Below are 16,681 nucleotides of genomic sequence, written 5' to 3'. Positions count from 1 at the left end.
CCCTGCATTTACTTTTGATTCCATTGCTCCCTGGAAACAAAAATCAATTTTTTTGCTTCTCCTAAAATTTGTTTATTTTGTTGAGTTGGCTGCTAGCTAAGATGACAAGAGTGCTAAGTTCTAGAGCACAAAGACCTCAGAATTCTTCAATGCTTCTGAAAGGGAGCTACCAGAAGAAATTGTATCATTTCGTCTTCTGGAACAGTATAGATCAACATTTCTTGAAGAGCTGGCTTACTATCAAATCCTTCCTTCCCTAGATGACCTGAAAAACATTTCATGGATAAAGGGGAGGCAAATTGACAATTCCACTTTCCTCTTGAAGACTCATAAGATCTGGGAAGTTCTAGAGTGCAGCCATATTTGTAGGGCCATGGCTTTCCGAAACATATGACCATGTGAACTCTTTCATTCTTTACATCTGTAATTTAACCCAGTGGAGACAATCTTCTGGAAACACTTTTAGGGAAATAGTTTTGTAAATGATCAATAGATAGCTTCAGGGAAGTGGTACCATAAATGCTCTTTGCCTTATAGTGGGGTTATATATGAATAAAGTCTTCATACAGTAAAAATATCATTAATCAAAAATGAATTTGGTATGCATAGCTTGCAGAATATTATAGCTTATCAACTCAGTATCTGAGGAGTATAGGTTGTTTGCCTTGGTGAACACCAGGCTGACTGGGTGTTGTGGCTTGCTGTCACCACCCAGTATTGTGAGAGAGTATTGTATCGCATACTTTCCTGTGTGCGAAATGATCAGAATTCAAAATTCAAAGTATGAAACTCACATCCAGCGTCCTATTGAATGGGGAAAAGTTAGAAACATTCACATTGAGATCTGGAACCCAACAAGGATGTCCACTCTCTCCATTTCTATTCAATATAGTCCTGGAGTCCTAGCCAGAGCCATTAGACAAGGAAAAGAAATCAAAGTGATTCAAATTGGGAAGGAGGAAGTCAAACTATCCTTATTTGCAGATAATATGATCTTATATACAGGGGATCCAAAAGACTCCACCAAGAGACTATTGAAACTCATAGAAGAGTTTGGCAAAGTAGCAGGAGATAAAATCAATACAAAAAAAAATTTGTATACAGAGAAAAACCAAGGCTGAAAATGAACTTCTAAGGTCAATCCCATTCACAATAGCTACAAAAAAAAAAAAAAAATCAGATACCTAGGGATAAGCTTAACCAAGGAAGTCAAAGCTCTCTACAATGAGAATTATAAAATACTAAAGAAATAAATAAAAGAAGACACACAAAAAAAGGAAAAAACTTCCATGTTCATGGATTGAAAGAATCAATATTATTAAAATATCCATCCTTCTGAGAGCAATTTACAGATTCAATGCAATACCAATTAAAATATCAGTCATTCTTCTCAGATCTAGAAAAAATGATGCTGAAATTAATTAGGAAACACAGGAGACCTTGAATAGCTAGAGCAATCTTATACCACATAAAAAAGCTTGAGGTATCACAATACCATATTTCAAGACATACTACAGGGCAATTATAATCAAAACAGCCTGGTACTGATACAAAAACAGATGGATAGACCAATGGAATAGAATAGAAATGCCAGAAACCAATCCAAACACCTAACCAACTAATATTTGACCAAGGAGCTACAATCTATCCCTGGAGCAAGGACAGCCTCTTCAACAAGTGGTGCTGTAAAAACTGGATTTCCACATGCAGAAGTATGAAGCAAGATCCCTATCTTTCACCTCACATAAAAATCCACTGAAAATGGATTAAAGACCTAAACCTATGACCTGGTACCATCAAATTATTAGAGAACATTGGGGAAACCCTGCAAGACATTGGCATAGGCAAAGACTTCTTTGAAAAGACCCCAGAGGCACAGGCAATCGAAACCAAAATTAACAAATGGGATTACATCAAATTGAGAAGCTTCTGTTCTGCAAAAGGAACAGTCAGGAAAGTGAAGAGGCAGCCGACAGAATGGGAGAAATTATTTGCAAGCTATGCAATGGATAAAGGATTAATAGCCAGAATATACAAAGAGATCAAGAAACTCCACAACAACAAAACAAACAACCCACTTAAGAGATGGGCCAAGGACTTAAACAGACATTTTTCAAAAGAGGAAATCCAAATGGCCAACTATCATACGAAAAAATGCTCAGGATCGTTAGCTGTCGGGAAAATGCAAATCAAAACCACAATGAGGTTTCACCTCACCCCAGTTAGAATGACTTTCATAAAGAAATCAACAAACAACAAATGATGGTGAGGATGTGGGGAAAAAGGTACTCTAATCCACTCTTGGTGGGAATGTAAACTGGTAAAACCACTATGGAAGAGAGTTTGGAGATACCTCAGAAATCCAAATATAGTTCTACCATATGACCCAGTCATCCCACTTCTTGGAATTTACTCAAGGAAATGAAATCAGCAAATAAAAGAAGTATCTGCACCCCCATGTTTATTGCAGCTCAATTCACAATAGCTAAAACATGGAATCAATCTGAATGTCCAACAACTGAAGACTGGATAAAGAAATTATGGGATATGTCCTCCATGGAATACTACACAATATTTTATACAAATGAAATCCAGTAATTTGCAACAAAGTGAATGATTCTAGAAAACATCATAGTTAGTGAAATAAGCCAGTCCCAAAGGGACAAATACTGTATGTTCTCCCTGATCTTCAAGAACTACCAGAGTACCTAAAAGGAAACCTGGAAAAGTGAAACTGACACTTTGAACACTTGAACAGCCCTTTTCATGACTGCTAAGGAACAGTTCTATTTTTCTCCTCTCCTCTCCTCTCCCCTCCCCTCCCTCCCCTCCCCTCCCCTCCCCTCCTCTTCTCTCCTAATACCATTGGTTGAGCTCTTTACCTAAAATAGAATTATTTATATGTGTTAAAGTCAATTGAAAAATATATCTTGCAAAAAACAAGAGTGAAAATAAGAGTGGGAGGAGGAAATTTGTAACTGTAAAGCTCTATAGTTCTGCACATATGCTTACAGACTTACTTCTAAGTGTGTAGTTTAAAAACTTCCTATGGGATCCCAAATCCCATTAAGCTGAGTGGTAAAAATGCCATCTCAGGTGTTAAAGTGACCAAATTAAGTATTAAAGTGATCATATAGATAGAACTAAGTGTTAAAGTGATTATATAAATAAAATCTAGTGTCTAGTAATAAGAATAGATGGGAATAAAAAGGAGAGAATGTTCCTACATGGGAAGCAGTTCACACAGCAGACTTATAGAATGATAATCGCTTTAAATAGGACTCTTACCTTAGAATTAGCCCTAAAGTCATTCTGGTCTGACTGAAAAGCCCATGAGAGCATTTCTGGCATGGAAAGCCAAAACACTGTGGCAAAAAAAATTTTCTACATGAAGGATCTCTGTGAATGAGACTCCAGTGGAAAGAAGGGGCCATCAAAGAATGATGTACTGTTCTCCTAAGGGAGGAGAGAACTTCCACTTTGCTTGTGGCCTTGTCCAAATGCTGATGGAGACTGTGGTCTCAAAAGGCTTCCATAGCCCAGGCAACTCATGGCAAGAGTCTTGGGTGATCACTGATGTCATACATAAGAGTGTTAATTGTTAAATTAATAGCAGGAGTCACTGTGAACTTACTCCCCTTGCAGGACCTCTGTCCTAAATGAGTATACTATGAGATTTAACTGTAAAGCTTGTTCTCAAACAGTTTTTTTATATTTAGTGTGTGCATGTGTGCAAATGGTTGAAATCTTTACCTGGTATAGAGTTGGTCTTCTATGTGTAAAGTTAATTAGAAATGAATCTTTTTTTTTTTTTTTTATTTTATTTTTTTTTAAAACTTTTATTTAATGAATATAAATTTCCAAAGTACGACTTATGGATTACAATGGCTTTCCCCCCATACCGTCCCTCCCACCCACAACCCTCCCCTTTCCCACTCCCCCTCCCCTTCCATTCACATCAAGATTCATTTTCGATTATCTTAATATACAGAAGATCAGCTTAGTATACATTAAGTATGGATTTCAACAGTTTGCTCCCACACAGAAACATAAAGTGAAAAATAATAGATGATTTTTTAAATGATGATGAAATCAGATCAGACCTATTGTCATGTTTAATCCCAGTGAGAGTCAAGTTGGGAATTGATAATTTCTTTTTTTTTTTTTTTTTTTTTTTTACAGAGGATCAGTTTAGTATGCATTAAGTAAGGATTTCAACAGTTTGCACCCCCATAGAAACACAAAGTGAAATATATTGTTTGAGTACTCGTTATAGCATTAAATCTCAATGTACAGCACATTAAGGACAGAGATCCTACATGAGGAGTAAGTGCACAGTGACTCCTGTTGTTGACTTTACCAATTGACACTCCTGTCTATGGCATCAGTAATCTCCCTATGCTCCAGTCATGAGTTTCCAAGGCTATGGAAGCCCTCTGAGTTCTCCGATTCTTATCTTGTTTAGACAAGCTCATAGTCAAAGTGGAGGTTCTCTCCTCCCTTCAGAGAAAGGTACCTCCTTCTTTGATGGCCTGTTCTTTCCACTGGGATCTCACTCGCAGAGATCTTTTGCCAGAGTGTCTTGGCTTAGAAATGAATCTTAATGGAGAATGGGACTGGGAATGGGAGAGGGAGGAGGAAGGGGAGAGGGAGTAGGGGTGGGAGGGCAGGTATGGTGGGCAGAATCACTGCATTCCTAAATATGTACTCATGCAATTTATACTCATTAAATAAAAGATTTCTAAAGAATTAAAAAAGAAAAAGAAAATAAGAGTCATAAGGAGTACTTAGATAAAAAAATTCAAAGTATGGTTTTTACTGAATTCTTACTGCTTTTACATCATTATAATAAATTCATAAAATTGTGAGTTGTACCATCTTATGTTTGCAACCATCTGTAGGTAAAATAGTCTTATAGATCTGAATGAAATAAGTCTTTTGTAATATAAATCAGGCTGTAGATATAAACATATAAAAAGTTGAAACTTTTACTCAATCAATGAACATAAATCCTTTTAGGATTTATGACCCAGAAACTAAAAAGCTTGAAATAAGAATAGAAACAGTTCAGTAATTGAACGAATTTTTGACAGTGAAATTCACCTATCACCATGCTTGATCTTAGCTCTCTGTAAGGAAAACAAAGACCTTTGAAACACGTAACCTTGGCTGGAGCATCTCTATGCTTTCTGGAAAGGGGAGAAGTAGGTTTCAGTCAAGGCCTCTGTTAATCAGATTTGCTGGCTCTGCCATAAAGACACAGCACACTTACCTACTATGCCTACTGTGGCTTGTGGTTGCAATTGGGAAAACCAGGTTGAAAGGGTAGGGTTGGTGAGAAGTATTCAGCGAACCACTGTGGAATTTTGAGAGAGCATCCTGAAAAAAAATGCATTGATACTGAAATATCTTTGTGGCCTCCTTGGATACTGTATTGTCTTCCAAACTCCCTGGAGTCAAATTCTAGTTGAAGGACTAGAAGATGACCATGGGCTGGTGCCGCTTGTAAGGAGTCAGTAGATTTTTTCTCCCTACAGCTCTTGAAAACATATTTACGTTGCACCTATAGGGTAAAAGGCACATTAAATACAGCAAGTAGAAAGATGGAATGAATGATGTGTGTGTGTGTGTGTGTGAGCGAGCGAGAGAGAGAGAGAGAGAGAGAAAGAGAATGGAAATGGGAGGGGGTGAGAAATATAGAATTTAATGAAGAACCAAGAACAAGGTTAAAAGTAGTTTTGCAACAAGAATTCTTAAAATACTGTGAATAGTGCCTTTGGTGTCACCTAGAGACAATTATTGCTCTGGCTCTAATGGAAAGGATGAAGAGTCCAGATAAATTTTATTCCAACCCAAGTGTACAAGCTGCTATGCTGTGTTATACTCTGAAGCACTGGGCATGTAGCAAAATGACTAAACACAATCCATCTGAAAACTCACCCAAGGTCTTTTTGTAGCAGGTGGGACAGCAACTTGCAGTTTTTGCTCTAAATGATTTAAGTTGGTCTTTCTTGCATGGATACTTGACCAGTTACTGATACTTTCCTGAAATATGTTCCAGATAGCATATACGGAATTAGACTCTCAACTGGCTAGACATTGTTTATTCAGGCATTGCGTTATGGTTTTCTTTCAAGATTGCTTTGACAAATTCTTGAAAAATTCTCTCCATTTCTGTCTCTCTCCCTATCATACACTCTTATGCAATCCCTGAAAATGTTCTTTTCAATAACAGTTTCAAAGTTTGGGAGCTACTCATATTCAAAGTGAAATTTTTAGGTGATAAATTAATGAACATTTTAATGTTTTTTGTAATTGTTTAAAGTCGAATGATGATATATATATCATATATATATGACAGCATTTCAAAAGCTCATAGAAAATGCATTTATTAAGAAATTATGCATGATTTCATTTTTTTGCACCAAAGTAAATTTACTTTTAATTCAGTTTTCCTCATGAACCTGAAGTGTCCTTGTGTAACTAGCGCAATACAAATTGTTAGGTAACAAAAAATGAGTGGGTTGCATTCAATACCAGAAAAATGTTAGTAAATTATATCAAAAAAAGAGATAAAACATATATCATGAAAGTTTTCATGATTAGCTAAACTTTGGAAAAAGTTATCCTCTACATTTTATAATATTCTTTAAAAAAGGATCAATATCAGCAGTTGTAAGAACCATTTTTTTATAAATAATGTTGTAGGGTCTTTAATAACATATGGTTAATTAATAAAGAAATTTTCAATAATACAATCAATGCATATAGATAGCTACAATCAATGACTATGTGACAATTGCTATGAGCTTAGCAGCACATCAGGAGATGCTATGCAATGTGTAGTAGAATTAGTTATTTCCATTGAGGACCTGGTTTAGTAGGGGTGGAGCAAGAAGATCATAACAAACAAAGCAGAATGATAATGCTGTAGTTGCAGTGGGCACAAAGCCACCATGGGGCATGGAGCGTGGAGTGCTTTTCCCTCTTTAGAGGAGTGTAGGGGAAGGCAAGTCTGACAAAATACCACTTCATTTAATGGGGATACTTGCTGAGATTTGAAAGATCTTGAAAATTTGTCTAGGTACTACACAAAATTAACCTCTCATTTGATAAAGTGTCTATTTTGTTAAACGTGAAGAACAAAAAGTTAAGCAGTATTGAAATATAGCTAAGTGTAGTAGCAATTAAACTAGCTTAGAGTAATGTGTCCCCAAACAATTCCTGATTGTGTGTCAACATTGACCCACTGGGGATGGTCAAATTGTAGCCAAGTTGGTCTCTTGGGGTTTTATTGAATCAAAGAAGATGGGGGATTCCCCAGGAGTGAGATGAGGAAGAGTGAGAGTGGATAAAAAAACCAGGATTCTGACCTGCTTGTTCCAAAGTCCCACATTCTTCCCCTGTGAAGAGAAGGCAGAGAAGGATTAATGGTTCCTAAATGTATACTTGCTTCAGTGAAAAGTAGTTTCTTGGAGCTTGTGATCCATGTTTCCCAAGACATTCAGAAGAGAATTTCACCTTGGGCTTCACTCAGCCTCAGGTAAGGATGTGGCTGACAGCCTCTGTAGGCAGAAGACAAGGACAGTAAAGGGAAGATCAGGCTGATGAAGCTGCTGTGAGATACTAAAGCTAGGGAATGGACCAATGAATGCTTCTGATCTTGGAATTTCTTGACCTTTGAGGGGGCTTCCTTGTATGGAGTTCCAAATGAATTGGACTATTAGTTTAACCTCTGGGAGCTAATGTTCATGCCAATGACACTGATAAAATGCTAGTCCTCAAAACAGACATTCCAATACTGAGGATGTTTAAGGAAGGCTAAGTCTGTCCTTAGAAGTGTGACCAGTTTCCTAGGTGGCCTAAGCATAGTGAGAAAGAGTTGTCCACACTCCATTGTGGGAATATCACATATTGTGTTGGGAGACCCAGAAAACAGGCTACTATACTTAGTCCCCAGTTTAAACATATTTAAACATATGCCTCATTGATAGTAGATGCTCAATAAGTGCTTGTCAAATTAGTGAATGAATGAACAGCCTTTTTAATTGCACCCTGCGAGAGAGGAAAAAGAGGAGGAAAAGAATAAAAGCCTTATGGAAAAGGATGGGCATGTTTTGTGTTTGTTCACCAAATCTTTGGATGTAGGACTGTGGGGTAAAAGAAACCCATTAATGAGATTCCGACATTCCTCAGGGTAACTATTTCCTGGGATAGAAGATACCTGGAGTTTATTATTTGAACCTTAATAAAGCAAGGGATTGTATAGAGCAGTCAGAAATGCCCAAATAGTATCAGACTATGAAAATGAAGATTATCGGCCGGCACCGTGGCTCAATAGGCTAATCCTCCACCTAGCGGCGCGGGTTCACCGGGTTCTAGTCCCGGTCAGGGCACTGGATTCTTTCCCGATTGCCCCTCTTCTAGTCCAGCTCGCTGCTGTGGCCCAGGAGTGCAGTGGAGGATGGCCCAAGTGCTTGGGCCCTACACCCGCATGGGAGACTAGGAGAAGCACCTGGCTCCTGGCTTCAGATCAGCGCGGTGCACTGGCCGTAGTGGCCATTAGAGGGTGAACCAATGGTAAAGGAAGACCTTTCTCTGTCTGTCTCTCTCTCTCTCTGTCCACTCTGCCTGTCAAAAAAAAAAAAAATGAAGATTATCTTTTCCACCTTGAAGGTATTGAATATGAGTCACTCGTTCTGTAAATCTCCCTTAACGAATCTTTGGTGTTCTCATCAGTGGGTAATTACCTTGTACCAGGCATTGTTCTCAGTCCTGGGCATTAATGAGGGTCAGAATTTAGTCCCTTCCTTCATGGAATTTAGAGTCCATAGAGGTGGTAGCAGAAGCAAATGAACATAGAAGCAAACACATCACTACAAGCGCGATGAGGTCTATGTTGGAGACAGTGGTTCTCTTTTAGTGCCTGGCTTTTCCCTGTAGATTCATAGAAACAAATATTTGGGGTAGAGGGTATTCTGGGCATCTTCCTACTCAGCTAGATGGAGAGGTGGGATGTGTGTGCTCCTGATGTTGCTCCTAGAAGAGGAATTGAAAAGCCAAGGAACGATATACTCTTAGAAATGTCTCAAAGGAAAGTTGCCTGCCATGATGCCACCATATTCTAATCCTCTTACCTGTACACGGCTATGCCAAACACCTCTGCACTACTGGATGATAAAGGAGGAAGCAGTAGCCAGAAAAGGGAAGAAAAAGTTTACTAGCGCTGTGGGCGGGGAGTCAGATATGCTGGACACAAAAACACAGCACATATTTGAGAAAAAACTGTAGATAAGCAGGAATACTAAGTTTGTGTTACTCTGTATGATGGAAAACAACACAGTCCTTGTATTGAGAAAGGTCATGACATATTTTGAGACATTAGCATGGCAAAAGTGAGCAAAAATATATTTTTTGATGACTCTGCTAGTTTGGTTTTAACTTAGAATGCAAAGTGCAAAGTGCTTTCTCACTGCTGTTGTGGTCTGTGAGTGTTGTGGGCTAAATGTGTATTCTTCCACCCAACCTCAATTTACATGTTGCAGCTGTAATTCCCCAAAGTAATGGCATTTGGCCAATGAGAGGTAATTTGGTTTGGGTAAGCTCCTGAGGGTGAATTTTTCCATCAGAAGAAGAGAAAAAGACACCATAACTTCCTCTCTTTTCCTTGTGAGGATATAATGAGGAGGCAACAATTGGCAGTTTTGGACAAGAGCCAAATCTGCAGCAACCTGAACTTGTGTGTCCCTGCCTCCAGAACTGTGAGCAATAAATGTGCCTTGTTTAAGTCCCCCAGGCTATGGAATTTTTAAACAGCATCCCAAACTGACCAAGACAAGAGCTTACTCATTGGAGCAAGGCCAAGTGTCAGGAGATATGGGTGGTGATGTTTGTGTGTGTGTGCATATATCTGGGATATTTTTTTTGTTTACTATATAGTCTTTAAATTCATTCCTACTGATTATAGGCAATGGAAAGAAAATTTCATGAAGAAATTATACTAAAATGAACTAGATTTTTTTTTTGCCTTATGCTTTCAAAAATCACTCATTAAATCACCTGCATGTTATTCCCTGTGAACAGGCAGGTATTGTTGGGATCATTTACAAAGGTGAGGGTAGAATTTAGGGATGTACAAGGGATGGCATGGAACTCAAGGACTAGCAATTGTGTTAAGCTCTTTTCATACTTGTGCCTAATGTGGGAAGATGCAGAAACAGTGTGACTGGAGTCCAGCAAAACCTGGAACCCTGGGAGCTGGGCTGCTCAACCAGAGTTGTGGGCCTAGAACCATGGCAATAGAGGGAGGAGGAAGTGGTGTGTGTGTAGGATAAAAATATACTTCCTTTCTTTCTGGTGCTTTTCATTCTTCTCCCTCTGCCTCTGTTTTGCTAAGCCCAACCAGAAGCTACCAGGTCAAAAAGCCTTTCTGGTGCTGTCTTTAGCAATGAGTTGCTCACGGGGCAGAACAAACTAGGGGGTGGATCTAGGGGGCATCTGAAGGATAACTATCAACCCTTCTCCTTATGACTCACCAGGAGGAAGAGCAGTCTATACATGTGGCAGGAATAGACTTTCCAGAGTGCTAGGAGGAAAGCATGGATAGAATAATATCGCAGAGACCATGGGTGAGGAATTGCAAACAAAGGGAATAGCCAAGAGCTTCAAAGGGAACGTAAATTGTGTTAGAATTATTTATTGCATTCAGCAGGTTGGAAGCCATTGATGACTTTCATTAGAGAGGTCTCAGGGAGTAAAGGGATATGATGGGCACCTGATTGAGTGTGCTGAGGAAAGAATAGAAAGTGGCTCTCACAGGAGATGTTAGAAGATGACAGAAGATTGAAGGGAGCTCCTTTTTACCAAGAGAGCTTAAGTTGCTGTATTTGGGGGAGAGGGAATAGAAGCTGGAGAATGAGGAAATAAGTTATGGAGCAAGATTCCAGACGAAACATGAGGAGCTGAGACCATTAACTGCACAGCAGAACAGACTCGTCTACAGCGGCATATGGGAATGTGATTTGGATACACAGGTAGAGAGAGAATGGTATGTGTCCAGAGAATAGTGCTAAGTGGCTTTTTTTTTTTTTTTTGATAGGAAGAGTGGACAGTGAGAGAGAGAGACAGAGAGAAAGGTCTTCCTTTTTCTGTTGGTTCACCCCCCAATGGCCGCTGTGGCCTGCACACCGCGCTGATCCGAAGCCAGGAGCCAGGTGCTTCTCCTGGTCTCCCATGCAGGTGCAGGCTTGGGCCATCCTCCTCTGCACTCCTGGGCCACAGCAGAGAGCTGGACAGGAAGAGGAGCAACCGGGAAAGAATTCAGCATCCCAACCAGGACTAGAACCTGGTGTGCCGGCGCTGCGACACTGGCCGCTAAGTGGCTTTTAAGTAGCACCTATTACTTTCTTTTTCTGTGACATTTGAATCTGGGTCATTTACTGTTAATGAAGGAAAAGGTACCAGAAGACAAGATTTGAGGGACCAGGGAAATCTGTGCTTGTCTTGGTGAGGACTAGATGGAGGAGCAGACGCAGAGACCTGAGGACTCTCCTGAGTTTGATAATTCCACTTGGTTCCTGCTGCAAGAGATAAGGAAGTAGAGGGGTTTGTGATTTGGACATGGCATACTTTGGTAGAAGATTACAGTGCTGACTCATAGATGTGTTTGTACACCAGTGTTCATGCTCTGTTAGTCACAATGCCAATTAGTGAAAACAATTCATCGTTCATGAAAAGATGAATATAAACAAAATGCAGCATCTTTATATATATATATGCATACATATGATGATTGTTCAGTGATAAAATTAATGCAATTTTGATGTATTTTACAACATGGACAAACCTTCAAAAATATTATGTTCAGTGAAATAAGACAGTAACAGAAGGACAGGTATGATTCCATTTATATGAGGTACCTAGGATAGGCAAATTGGTAATAACAAAGTGTAATAGAGGTGGTTAGGAGGTGGGAGGAATGCATAATGGGGAATTGTTATATCATGGTTCCTAAAGTTTTGTTGATGAAAGTAAGAAATGTAGAGATGATAACAGTTCCACCACATTGAGAATGTAGTTAATGCCATTGAGTGAAATGTTAAAATCAAAGATAGTGTGTTTTGTATATTTAAACACAATAAAAATGTTTTCATGATGATGTTCTGGGTGACAGAACAGAAACGTAGTTGTGGAAATGAGTTGCTGAATTCAGACTGGAGGTAAAGATACTAAGGAGATGAAGGAAGGGTGAGGCCAGGAGTTGATAACCGTGCAGCAGCAGCAGCCTCTCTTCCTGCTGTTTGTCTACCCTCAGGGGCAGCACCTGTGCCATCAGCAGGCCTCATGCATGGAACACACGGAGGACACCAACCACACTGGACCCATCCACTTCCACTTCCGCCCCTTCTCCAAACTTCCTGAGGTACAGCTGTTGATTTTTGTGGCCTTCCTGGCTATGTACCTGGTCAGCATCAGTGGCAACGTGTCCATTTTCCTCACCATCTGGGTCAGTCGTTGTCTCCACACTCCCATGTATTTCTTCCTGGCAAACCTGGCGGCGCTGGAGACCTTCTATTCTTCCACCATTGCCCCCCTGACTCTGGCCAGCATCCTGGCTGCAGAGAGCACCCTGGTCTCCCTGCCTGGCTGTGGAGCCCAGATGTTCTTCTTCATCTTCCTGGGCAGCGCTGACTGCATTCTGCTGGCTGTCATGGCCTATGACCGGTTTGTGGCCATCTGTCACCCTTTGCATTATAGCCTCATCATGAGCTGGAGGCTGTGTGTCCGGCTGGCTCTGGGGTCTCTGTTGCTGGGGTTCGTCTTGGCCATGCAGCTGACTGTGCTCATCTTCCAGCTCCCCTTCTGCAGCAGCAAGGAAATCAGCCTGTTCTACTGTGATGTCCTCCCTGTCATGAGACTGGCCTGTGCGGACACGCGGGTCCATGAGGCCACTCTGTTTGTGGTCAGCGTCATCGTCCTCACCATCCCCTTCTTGCTCATCACTCTGTCCTACGTCTTCATCGTGGCTGCCATCCTGAAGATCCGCTCTGCAGAGGGGAGGCGCAAGGCCTTCTCCACTTGCTCCTCCCACCTGACTGTGGTCATTCTCCAGTATGGATGTGGAAGCCTCATCTACTTGTGCCCCAGTTCCAGCTACTCTCCTGAGAGGGGCCAGGTAGTGTCTGTGGTCTACACATTCATTACCCCATTGCTGAACCCTTTGGTCTACAGTGTGAGGAACAGAGAGCTTAAGGATGCTTTGAAGAGAGCAACGATGAAGTTCTTGCTGCTCTAAACTCAGTAATTTTGTGGACGCTCATCTACTACACTGCTGGGCAGAGACACATGGGCAGGCTGTTTCCAAGTTAAGGTGTGGGCTATCAGGTTATTGATTTTATACTATTAGCCTTCTTGGTTGTATTAGTTTATTTTAATAGCAATGCAATATATAATTATATACATCGTTACAATAATAGGGATGCAGATAAAAACTGAACGAAGACATTATATTCATGTACAATTCAAGCTACATTGGTTTTAACTCCAGGCAGAGTGTCATAAATTTGCGATATTATTTGTATTATTAATTTAGTTCTTCAGCATCTGCAGTTTGCTGATAATCTTTACCCCATGTTGTATACGTGGTTGATTTGCCTTTAAATGCTTTCAACACATATTAGGCTTTTGATTTGAATTTTCTATATAAGCCTTCAGTGTTATAAACCTCCATCTGAGATTTGTGTCACACAAAATCATATAATTTTGTTTTGAAGAGAGACAGAGTTACACAAAGAGGTAAAACCAGAGAGAGAAAGAGAGAGAGAGGACTTCCATTCTGCTGGTTCACACCCAAAATGATTGCAATGGCCATAGCTAAACTGATCTGAAGCCAGGAGCCAGAAGCTTCTTCTGGGACCCCATGTGGGTGCAGGATCCCAAGGACTTGGGCCATCTTCTACTACTTTTTCAGGCCATAGCAGAGAGCTTGATCAGAAGAGAAGCAGCCAGGATTTAACCAGTGCCTATGGGATGTCAGCACTGCAGGCTGGTTTTTTTTTTTTTTTTTTTTGGTAAGATTTATTTATTAAAAAAATAAAGATTTATTTATTTATTTGAAAGAGTTACACAGAGAGAGGAGAGGCAGAGAGAGAGAGAGACAGAGGTCTGCTGTCCAATGGTTCACTCCCCAGATGGCCGCAATGGCTGTAGCTGTGCCGATCCGAAACCAAGAGCCAGGAACTTCTTCCGGGTCTCCCACGTGGGTGCAGGGGCCCAAGGAGTTGGGCCTTCTTTTACTGCTTTCCCAGGCCACAGCAGAGAGCTGGATTGGAAGTGGAGCAGCCGGGACTAGAACTGGCACCCATATGGGATGCTGGCGCTTCAGGCCAGGGCATTAACCTGCTGTGCCACAGTGCTGGCCCCTAGGCTGGGGTTTTAACTCTCTGTGCCATAGCACTGGCCACAGTGTTGTGGGGAGCAACTGAGACTAGACTAAATTACTGGAACTAGGACTAATTCTATGCATCTGCTCTCCCACAATATGGTGCTGGGGAGGAGTAAACAACTTCTATGCAGCTGCCTCACCAGTTTGACTGATAAGCTGCAGGAGCTGATCCTGCTCCTGATTGGAGGAGAGCAGCGTGCTCAGCGTGTGGGCAGCAGAGCATGGATTGGTGGAAGAGGACTATAAAGGAGGAGAGAGACAACATGCACCAGGAACATCTGAGGAACATCTGAGGAGCCCTCGAGAGAGCCGGCCGGCAGTGTGCCACTCCTCCGTGGAAGCAGGGAAAGCAGCAGGGGTGCTGCCCCTCCGTGGAGGTCGGGGGGCCGGCAGCTAACCCTGGAAGAGCTGGGCAAAAAGAACAGCTCAGGGTCTGGTGTCGTTCCTCCGCAAACAGGGGAGCGACACAGTGTCATAATTTTTTGATGTGTATTTTCTTTTAGTTCATGCCAAAATATTTTCCAATTTTCTTTATGGTTTCTTCTTTGGTCCATTGGTGATTCAGCAGTATGTTGGTTAATTTTCTCTTTCTTTCTTTCTTTCTTTCTTTCTTTCTTTCTTTCTTTCTTTCTTTCTTTCTTTCTTTCTTTCTTTCGACAGGCAGAGTGGACAGTGAGAGAGAGACACAGAGAGAAAGGTCTTCCTTTGCCATTGGTTCACCCTTCAATGGCCGCCACGGCCGGCGTGCTGCGGTCGGCGCACTGCGCTGCGGTCGGCGCACCACGCTGAGCCGATGGCAGGAGCCAGGTACTTCTCCTGGTCTCCCATGGGGTGCAGGGCCCAAGCACTTGGGCCATCCTCCACTGCACTCCCTGGCCACAGCAGAGAGCTGGCCTGGAAGAGGGGCAACCGGGACAGAATCCGGCACACCAACTGGGACTAGAACCCTGTGTGCTGGCGCCGCAAGGCGGAGGATTAGTCTAGTGAGCTGCGGCGCTGGCCACGTTGGTTAATTTTCATATCCTTAAGAGTTTGGTCATGTTTTTTGTTGTCTCTGTTTGCTAAATTCCTTCCATTGTAGTCTGAGAACATACTTAGTATTATTTTTATTCTTTTCATTTAAAAAATTTTCATTTTTCATTGACAGTAATTATTCATAATTATGAGGTAGAATCTGACATTTCGATACATGTATACAGTGTTTAATGATCAGTTCACGGTAGTTGGTAGTTTGTTACTGGCGACATTTATCATTTCTTTGTTGCAAGCATTTGAAATCCTCTCTACTAGTTACGATGAAATATTAATTTAACTATTGTGATGGATTGTATTAGTTTTGAAAAGTCATTGTCCTTTTCTCAGTCTCATATTTTTCATGTCCATAATGAGGATAAAAATATATACTGTATCTAAATTCTGAAGTCATTATGAGGATCAAAATATACAGCAAGTGAAAATACTTCAGAATTTTAAAATGGGATTTGGCAATGAATGTAGTTATTAATATTCCTCAACATTATATGCAATGTGTGTGTTCTACTTTGAATTTATCTCTATGTGTAGTTTTCAGGCCCTCAGTAGGCCAAAACATTGCCCATCTGGGCAGGGGCAAAGCCAGGAATGAGATACAAATCAAAGTAGGATCATCCTAACTGCTTTCTCAAGGTTACATTGTGTAAATGCTGGGCTTGTGTCTTTCTTTTTATTTCTTTTCCTCCAGAAACTTATATTTAAGGAATACAAACTTCATGCATTTCATAAGTACAACTTTAGGAACATAGTGATTCTTCCCACCGTACCTGCCATCCCACCCACACTCCCACCCCTCTTCTTCCTCCCTCTCCTATTCACATTCTTATTTTTTACTGTCTTTCTGTATTATTTACCTTTCACCCTAATTTCACTTCCAGGGAAAGATGCTAGGGAAAGTACTGGAGCTTAAAGTTTTGGTAAGGGGCTGGCGCTGTGGTGTAGTAGGCTAAGCCTCTACCTTTGATGCTTGCATTTCATATGGGCTCCAGTTCATGTCCTGGCTGCTTCTCTTCTGATTTAGCTCTCTGCTATGATCTGGGAAAGCAGTGGAAGATGGACCAAGTGCTTGGGCCCCTGCAATCCACATGGGAGACCCAGAAGAAGCTCTTGGCTCCTGGCTTCAGATTGGTCCAGCTCAGGCCATTGTAGATATTTGGGGAGTGAACCAGCAGATGGAAGACTGTTCTGTCTCCTCCCCTCTCTGTC

The 16,681-nt window shown here is 41.1% G+C and overlaps 1 protein-coding gene across 1 annotated transcript; it reads left to right on the top strand.

Annotated features, from left to right (window-relative positions):
* Positions 1–12,071: 12,071 nt before the first annotated feature.
* On the top strand, positions 12,072–13,494 carry LOC100350145 (olfactory receptor 10V1-like). The gene has a single exon (XM_002709006.4). The coding sequence runs from the start codon at positions 12,347–12,349 to the stop codon at positions 13,292–13,294; it is 948 nt and encodes a 315-aa protein (XP_002709052.2). The 5' UTR covers positions 12,072–12,346; the 3' UTR covers positions 13,295–13,494.
* Positions 13,495–16,681: the final 3,187 nt, after the last annotated feature.

The sequence above is a fragment of the Oryctolagus cuniculus genome, chromosome 1, assembly GCF_964237555.1.
Source record: "Oryctolagus cuniculus chromosome 1, mOryCun1.1, whole genome shotgun sequence".
Lineage (NCBI taxonomy): Eukaryota > Metazoa > Chordata > Mammalia > Lagomorpha > Leporidae > Oryctolagus > Oryctolagus cuniculus.
The sequence above is the reverse complement of the archived record's forward strand: the minus strand, read 5'-3'. Positions and strand labels throughout refer to the sequence as shown.